Source organism: Glycine max, chromosome 18 (genome assembly GCF_000004515.6).
Source record: "Glycine max cultivar Williams 82 chromosome 18, Glycine_max_v4.0, whole genome shotgun sequence".
Classification (NCBI taxonomy): Eukaryota; Viridiplantae; Streptophyta; class Magnoliopsida; order Fabales; family Fabaceae; genus Glycine; species Glycine max.
In genome coordinates, this window is record NC_038254.2 from 15393924 (window position 1) to 15403651 (window position 9728).

Sequence of the window (9728 nt, forward strand, 5' to 3'; positions counted from 1 at the left end):
AACTTGCTAAGACTTACAAAATTACGTGGATCTCACTTAATAATCTAATAAGTCTCACTCATTAGTTTGTAAATTTAAATCAATTGTTATCATTAAGAAAGAGTATATTTTAAAAAAATGTTTCAACACATTTTCTAACATTTTTTTTTCGATGCACTCTCTTTTATTATTTATTAGGTAAAACTCATGTAAGTTCCACTACATATATAAATCTCATTTTCTTAAATTAGTTAGATTGATGTGAGTTTCAACTAATAATAATAAAAAAAAAGTGTTGAAAAGAAAAGAAAAAAATACTTAACAAATATATTCCTGACACTCCTCTTTGTAAAAGGATGTATATTACTAGTTATCAGCTAATAAATTTGGAAAAGGCCAAAAGGGGATCAAAACTTTAAAAATAACAAGTAACAACAAACATCTAAGTACATTAAATTTAACTTATATTTATCATGCAACACTTCTAGTAAAGAGAAAATCTGTGATTTACGAATACTTACAGAGCATAATCTTACACATGAAAGTACTATGTTACCATACTTCATGAGCAGATGTCTGTTAAAAACTTACCAAAATATAATTTTTATGAAAACGAGTTTACAGAGAGCTACAGACTAGATGCAGACTCTCAAAATATGGGACAATTATTTGAATCACCATAAATGTTTAATTCACACTTTACCTTGATGTTTTAGTTACATGATTGATGATTGATATCTCAGCACTCGAGTTTGGTCTCCACTCTTAGCAATTCACTATTTCAACCGCACTAATTATTATCTCTTGGGCATGTTACATCAAAATTTCTAATTACTCCAGTTTTTATTTAATTCCTCAACCCAAAATCCATAACTATGTTTCATCTAAATAATTCAAATTTTATGCACCATATTTTAACAAATAGAAAAATACTAAAATATATGTTTTTCATATGTATTAAAAGGTGAAGCGTAAAAAAAACTTATTACTGTAATATATCTGTTAAAACAGTAAAACGGAAAAATAACGCTTTGAAGAGAATTAATATCTTACTAATAATATTTTTTTTAATTATGTTACTGATTCGGAATATTCATTAACTTTATTAATGATTATTTTTATCAGAAAATCTTACTTATCACCTTTAATAAAAATTTTCCACTCAATCATATTTTTTTTATCCACAAACTCAAAATCATGTTTAAGAAGAACGAATCTAATACCAAAAGACTTTTTTGGTACATATTACTAATAATATGCATCAGCATTCAGAATTTTGATGGGTTTACCTCACGCTGTCATAGTTGGCATTCTCAAATTATTATTCTTGCAATTAGCTATAACAAAATTGTGCAAATATTCAAGGAGCAACCGTGTTTGATGTAAATAATGGTGAGTCAAACACCCAACGAAATAATAAAAGCAGATCTGCAACGCCAGTCCTAAGGCGTATTTCCACAGTAGTATGGGTCATTATTCAGTCATACAAATCTTAAATATCCTGTAAGTAACTATAATTAATAGGATTAGGACAAACTAGTTTTTAAGCATATTTCAATTCCAATCGCATCTACAACTATTAGACTTGAAAATAGGGGTATCCAAAATTAAGGTCAATGCAATTAAAAAGATAACAGCCATCTTTTCTAAAAAAGCTCCCAATTATGGAATCAACGCTAGTGACATCAATCCTCGCTCTGTCACATAGGCATCAAATTAACCTTTGTCACAAGGTGCCTCCACAAGGAATATGACTTAGTAGCCTCGGAATTAAGAATTTTTATGTATAGTTTCAAGCTTAAACTCTTCACCATGAGTTGAGCTGAGCATCCACAGCATCCATAACTTTAATTGTAATTTCAAAATAGACAAAATATAAAGAGCACCATTTATTACTTGTTTCAACTGATATAACGGAACACGTTTTTTTCATCAAGTTCGGATAGTTTTAACCATGGGGGCAAAACCCCATTTTCAATTTTGGCATCTATGCCACTTTGTGTTACAATCAACAATTCAATCATTGACAATACAGAAGTAGGAAATATAGTAATAAATGGAATGGTTATCAGGCTATATACTACTTTCTCCAGGCTAGGGAAAGCTCAAAATACATAGTGCAAGGATTGAATTGAAATGAAAAGTGGATTGCTAAATAATCCAAAATTAATAAACAACTACCGGAAATTATTCCTATCCTTCAAGCTACGAAAATTTATGATCATGAAAATCAATATCTAGTTGGGTGTTCTTAAAAAAAAGGAAAACTTAAAATAAACAACACCAATAACCTACATTTGTGTTGAGACTTCAATTATTTGACCTATTCCTGTGCTACATGACAGCAAGCTTTGAAAATTTTCATGTAAATGTAAATGGGGTAAGATACCAATTTCAATGGAAAAAAATGAAAACTAAAATTTTAAACATAAAAATAAAAGGACTGAAGAGCCTCCTCGGAAAACTTTTCAGCCAATCCTGAGAAATATCTGAATCTACCCCATCCTCCCCCGCCTTTGAAAGGAAAATATCATAGAAAAAGGGGGAAAGTACCAATTAGCAAGAATTCTGTTTCAAGGGATGAATCAATGTTGTGCAACTCATTGGATTTGAAGCATCAAATTGTGTTGAGACCTTCACAATTCAATTCTTCAACATCCCATCACAGCACAATTATAGACAAAGTTGCCAGACCGTTTTCTGGCGAGTAGATTCCACTGTGGAGGTCCTTCACTGGGCACCCATGAATTGAGTTCAATAAAACCCTCACCATGAGTCCTTGGTCCACTGATGACAATAAGCATATCTCCACATGCCCTGAAGGCAAGACCCCAACCATTCATTGACACTGCTCGCTCAGGTAGTCTCCCAATGGTAACCCACACTCTTCGCTCCTTGTCGTATTTTTTTACCTCCGTGTCAGCATAATCAGCAGCATATAATTCATTATTTACAACGGCAACCAGGGGTGGTGCTTCAGCTGTCGCTGGCATTTCAGCTCCCCTAGCACTACGTCCAGGGGACATGTTAGGAATTTCTGTCCATGTTCTAGTTTGTAAATTGTACTCCTCACCACAAGTAAGAAGCTTAGAATCTTTTCCACCAATTCCACCAATAACATAAAACTTTCCATCCATAAATACCCCAGAGCACATCTTCCTCGGCTTGTTCATGCTAGGGAGTAGTACCCAGGTTTGATTCTCAGAATTGTACAGTTCAGCAGAGTCCATGATATGACCGTCCAAATCGCACCCGCCAGCCAAAATTGCAATCTCCCCCAAGCTAGCAGATCCAAATAAGCATCTTGGAGCATTCATCCTCATTCCAGATGTCCATGAGTTAGTCAAAAGACTGTATCTGTAAATGACATGGGATCTCATCTCCCTGCCAAATACAAGAAGTTCAGTTCCTACGGCTAAAGATTCCTTATCCGAACACATGAAGCATTCATTAGAAGCCATCCTTGGTAAATGCATCCACCGTTCACGAATTGGATCATAGGCCTCCCATTCAAGGAGGGCACAGGAAAAATAAATCCAGTGTTCTATTATGCCATTCAGTCTTCTCCACCTGTACAGCTCACCACTTCGGATTGTGTTCCAAAAGCTCCTATTCAGTGAGGCCAGAGAGCCATAATCAGACCTGGAACAGTGGCTGAGACAAGCAATTGAGTTGTCCCAGTTCATGCAGGGCAAAAGAGAACTGGAATCTGATGAATCCCCACCATGATGTTCTTCCTGATCTTCAAGTGGCTGCTGGTCACTGGCATCCAACAAATCCCCTTCCACCTCCTGCTCCATCTGCTGTTCATTGGATTGCTGAACACCAGAATCTGATGAATCCTCGGATTGATCCTCCTCCTGTTTATTGGATTGAAGGTCAGTGGACACCACCAATGAATCTCCAGTGCAATGCGGCTCTCGTTCATCCAATAGCTGGGCAGAAAAGGCTTCAGTCTTCTCAACTCTTTGCCAATTACTCAACGACTCACAACCCTTCCTCCAATCCCAATCCATTTGCGGAACAACAGAATCATCAGCATGACATGATTGTTGTTGAAACAAAAACTGAGTTGTCTTGCCTTGATGGTGAGAATCCACTCTCCTATTAGCCTTCCTTGACTGGGGTTCTTCCTCCCCATCGGGGTCTAAAGGGCGCTTGCCATTCTTTATGTCCAAGTCTGGCAGGTATGTCATGAAAGGCCACTTGTCATCCGCCTGGCAAGAGCTGGGAAACAACCTCGGAACCACGCAGGAACGACCCTCCAACATAGTCTCCACAACCAGAGGCAGAAGCAGTAGCAGCAGCAGCAAGCAACAACAAGCACTCAACCCTCAATCCAGTGCTTTCTTCTGTCTATGTTGGAAGGGGCAAATTCAACACCACAGAGATGAGTGATGAAATGCCTCAGCAGCACCCTAACAAGTCCCCAGAACCACCTTCCGAATCAAGAGCCTGTTCAAAATGGAATCATTCAAAATCAGACTCAATTCACAAGTTCCATCTATTTCTCTCTCTTCTCTCTATTTACCCTTCTTCTCACCACAATTCCAATTGAAAATCTAAATGCCCAGAAACATCAACACCACAAAAAACACGATTACAGATCGGAATCCATTCAAAATCACATTTTTTTCCATGAACCCCTTGATTAGAGAAAAGGGAAAAATGCCCCCTTCAGACCCAAATTCACAGAGAGAGATCCAATAAGCAAAAACACCATAGACAACATCTAACTTCAATTGAACGAAACCGGTTCGGCAAATCAAATGCAACACAAGCAATGAATCCAACATTCCAATGCACAAACCCAAAAAAAAAAATCAATTTTGAACAAAACCATTAATCACTATCCCCCAAGTAGGGGTGTGCAAAAACCATTTCAGGTAAAAAACTGAACCGAACCAGTTCAGAACTGGTTTAAACAGTTTTTGAACCAGTTTTAAGCACCAAACCGTTTTCAAACTTCATTTTTTAAAAAAAAAAATCAATTGCTTTCTAATAAAATAATCCAACTCACAGTGCAACAAATATTATCATAGCAACTAACAAATCAAATCAAGCTAATAAGAACAACAATAGTCTTATCTCAATAATTTCCTTCCAATTAAATGACAAATTTAAACTGCATCCATGTTTGCATAGCTGATGATAGTATCATCATGAATGGATTCAGAAAGTATTTAAAGAAGGAACATAAAGAGAACAACTTTAATATACACACAATGGAACTAGTATACTGTAACATAAAAGAAATAAAATTTACACATATAACTCTTTAAAAACACATCCATGTAATTCATTCCACTTCCAATGCATAATTAAACCAATGGCAGGATGCAGACATGCATATGAAATATGGATGGAAATAGAGATTTATTTCGCATCACAAGTAAGACTCTTAAGGATTTTCTTGTTCTTTAAATGAATGCTTTCTTTCAATCAAATAGGCGCGATTCTAACTGACACTAAATTATGCTTAAGTGACAAATCCTAAAGATATGTGACATATTGCTTGAAATGCATGTAATTTTTTAAAACTCAAAATTATAGAAGACATTTGTATCCTGATTGCTCTGCTTTTCTTATACTACTGCTATTTCTGTGTTCTAGAGCACATCATTAGACCTAAGTTGCCTTCATTGATTGAAAATAAACAAGAAAATAAACCAGGAAACAGTCCCACATTACACTTAGAAACATTTCGGCATAGCTTCTTTCATAAGCTACTAAAATATCAAAGGAAAAAAAGCTTATCTAATAGAGATTATATTTCTCATTGTGAAGATTATCCAACGGATACTACAGTTCCAACAATGGCAGTTAAATATCTACCGTAAATATAGTATTCGTAAAAGAATTGTTACCTCAACAACTGGGCTTCTGCGTGATCTGCAATCAGTGACTTTGGGGCTTCTTTCCTTTGATGATTTAGTAGCCTGACTTAAAGAAGATGCAGAGTCAATGTCCAGAGTAGTATTAATAGTGAAACGGTGAAAGAATCACACAGTAACACTGCAAGATTGATATATAAACATAAAGAATCAATTAATAGAGAAACAGGAATTATTTATTTCAGTACCAACATGAGAATAAAGTAATATTATATTTATGGATAAGAAATAGTGAATGACATACCTGAAATTCCAGCAACGGTGAGGGTTTGCTGCTTGGAGGGTTAAGTACCCTTGTTTCGTCGATTTTGATCGGAATTGGAGAGGAAATTTTTGAGGTTAAACCTGAATATAGTTCAGATACAATCCCAATTATGCCTAGAGTTCCTGAAACAAAGAGCCAAGGAAAAAATACGTTTGATGTCAATTTCAAACTATACTGAGGTTTGAGATTGGGCTAGAAAGACATTGAACATTTCACGCACTAGGAGTGGGGAACTCAAATAAGAAAAAGGGGTCAATCCAATTGCCCATCATCTTGACTCAGCCATACTCATGAGCCAAATGAGTATAGAAACCAAGTGATAAATTAAAGTAATTATACTTTACCATAAAAAGTAAACAATTAAGTCAGAGACAGCAAACAATCCTCAAATGAATATGTTCAACGCAAGAAAAATTTTCGTACAATTAATGTGCTCAAGCCTCAAGCAGCTAATACAAAGGGACAGGGACTATACAATATCCTGTCTTCAGAGGAGTCAAAGTAACAGTAATGGCATAAGTCATACAATACAATACCTCCCGGCTTTACTTACCTCCGACCAACTCTGGATTAGTCAGGTCTCTTTCCCCCAATGAACCAAGGGTTAACACCAAAAAAAATACAATACAATACCCATAAACCCAATTTGCACAACCCCTTTTTCAACTCGCCAACTACACAACACTACACAGCTATGCAGAATTAGAAAGGAGAATCACAGAGATCAACGCAAATCAATTTAGAACACAAACACAGAGAACTTAGCATTAGGCACTAAACCAATTGAAACAGAAGTTCAGGTTCTCCTTATAATCACATTCTTCGACAAACCCATTAATCACTATCCCCCAGGCCCCAGGATTCAACAAAAGGCCAAATTTAGTTGGATCTCCATAAATCTACAATCTTCACCGATATCCAACAACAATAGCAAACAAACCAGCTCATTCATAAGAAAGGTAGAAAATAATAGAGAGAAGAGAGAGAGAGAGAAACAATGATTCAAGAAACTTACGGGTTGGATAAGAAGCAAAATCGAAAAAAAAAAAAAAAAACAGCAACAAAAGTACTTGATGGGCAGTTTTTTGCAAAATTGAACAACAATCTTGAACTGCTTCTTTCTCTGTCTCAAACTCACTGCTCTGCATGTACCCTCACACACACACGCACAAAGAGAGAGAGAGAGAGAGAGCTATACCAAGCTCTAAGAAGCACTTGTTTTTGGTTGGTTCTTTCTTGGGTTAGTCTCTACAAATCAGAAGAAGGGGAAGGTTTTGGAGCAAAATCAGAGAGGACCCCTCACATGGTCTTATCTCCCCTTAGATCACATCTTAATTTATAATTAAATCATTCTTAATTTTTTTTATTATAGCTAAAGCACAATTCTTGGGTGTTGGTGTTCGGATTGGTTTTGACTAAATTATGAATCTCACTCAATTAGACTAAATTATGAATAGTTAATCGGTTTGATTCTATTCCATTTTCTTCTCAACCAATTTATAAAAGGTTTATTTGATTCAGAACAATGAATTATCTATTTAAATTTGATTTTTTTATTAGAAGTATTATTTTATAACATCAATACATCATTCATCTAAATATTTAATATAATATTATCAAATGTCTAAAAATAATAAAATTAATTTATTTAATATCTATAATTAATTAATAAAAATAAGGTGAAACAAATAATAAGATTTTGATTTGTTTAATTTAATTTTGATCATATCTTTAAATTTAAATCTGTGATTCAATTTATACATGAATAATTTTCATCTTGAATTTTTAATTAACTACATCAATGACACAATCCAAACTGTAAGAATCAGATTGCGTGTCAATTCGAATTTGCCGGTGTATCTTTTCTTTTGTAAATAAAAAAGAAGAAAAATTGTGTGTCTCGGGGTTGTGCAAAATTTGACAGAGGAGGCTGTGGTGGGACCTCCAAAAGGTTCGCTTGTGACCGGGTACTGGTAACCACCGGTGGAGACACGTGTTGACTAGTGAGGTGGAAGAGGATGAGGTGTTTTTTTCTCCATTTGCCTCGCTGACTCACATTCCAAAATTTAGAATATCGTGAGTATAAAGGTACTTTATATTTAGGGGGCTTAATACTCATTCATGATTTTGAAAATTAAACCGCTTATATACAGGTGAGAGGATAAATCTAGGAGTTATTAATTTTTTTTACATAATTATATAAATATTTAAATTTTAATAAATAATAAATTTAAAATGTATATTTACAAATATAATATATATTAATAATTAAACGATTCCATATATAATCTATGACTAGAAAATTTTTAAGTAAATATCAACTTAAAAACATATTTTTATTTTATATTAATATTTTTTTTCTTTATATAGAGAAGGAGTCTTAGGGAGGCTAAGATTCTTTTTTGTCCCTCTTAAATTGTTCGCTCATAAGAATACTAAATGAGAGTTTTATAAATTCGACTAATGAACTAGACTAGTAAACTGTAGAAGTTAACTTCATATAAAATTAATAATAAATTATTTATAAATAATATATCAATTAAATATTTCAACAATATAATAAAATAAAGTAATAAATTATAAATTTCACAATATTTAAAAAAATAGTCTAATAATACATCATTATTAGATAATAACTTACATAAATATTATAATAGTGGTAGATCATTCTCATCGATAATTTAATGTTAGTAGAAAACAAGAGTTTGATGTTATTAAATATGAGAATAACACACTAAAGGTATGTTGAACACTAAACAAATAAAAAACAACCAAAAATGACTTACATTTTAATCTAATTTTTTAACTTTAAATTCGAAAGTTTACCGAGTTTACTTAAAATTTATAAAATCTATCAACAATTACTAAAAAAAATTTACTCATAAGTGAACTCACATAAGCTAAATAGATTAATAAATTTGTAAAAATTAGTAAAGTGACTCCAGAGTTTAATAACAAGGACTCGTCCTTTTTCGTTACCCCTACGTCTCTGCGCCGTTGGATTCTTATTCCAAATTCTCGGCTAGTCAATTTATCGTGCCGCGGGAAGGAATCTGGTGCGGCGCGGGTGTGATTAAGATTGCTTCGGTTAGTTTTGTTGGTTAATCATGAAAAAGTAAAGCCCTACTAGATTTTACCCTCCCAACCCAAGATTTTGTATACTGTTTGTGTGTTTTGACTAGTCAATTTTCGTTATTATTTATTTTGCATACTGTTTCTTATTGTTATTGGTGGGTGTTCAGTTCACATACGCGAGAAAAGAAAAGAAAAGAGAAATGGGAATATTTTACTTAACAGTTTGTGATAATGTTGTTAACTATGTTGATGATTATGATTATTACTACCAAACACGGCTGAATCATGCCTAAGTCAAAAAAGCAGATTTGTACTACTACGTTTCAATTTCCGCTAGCGTTTTCGGCTGGGGCTCTTCCTCCTTCTTAGCCTTCTTTTTACGCTGTTTTTTATGCCTTGATGGGACATATATCTATACTATTGTCCTCTTTATACTTCATTATAGTATTATATTCCTTTTAAATGCCCAATACATTGTGTTTATCTTACTGTTTATTAATGTGATAGGTTATTCA

At 33.9% G+C, this 9728-nt stretch overlaps 2 protein-coding genes across 2 annotated transcripts; both read right to left on the bottom strand.

Moving 5' to 3' along the window:
- Nucleotides 1-1855: 1855 nt before the first annotated feature.
- LOC121172628 (F-box/kelch-repeat protein At1g26930) lies at nucleotides 1856-4250 on the bottom strand. The gene has a single exon (XM_014770927.3). It carries the CDS (start codon nucleotides 4248-4250, stop codon nucleotides 2631-2633), a length of 1620 nt encoding a protein of 539 aa, XP_014626413.1. The 3' UTR covers nucleotides 1856-2630.
- Nucleotides 1856-7577, bottom strand: LOC100799870 (uncharacterized). Its single transcript, XM_041012256.1, has 4 exons — nucleotides 7154-7577; nucleotides 6118-6260; nucleotides 5847-5918; nucleotides 1856-4434 (listed from the first exon to the last, which is right to left on the bottom strand). The coding sequence occupies exons 1-4, from the start codon at nucleotides 7284-7286 to the stop codon at nucleotides 4387-4389; spliced, it is 396 nt and encodes a 131-aa protein (XP_040868190.1). The 5' UTR covers nucleotides 7287-7577; the 3' UTR covers nucleotides 1856-4386.
- Between the last annotated feature and the right edge of the window lie 2151 nt (nucleotides 7578-9728).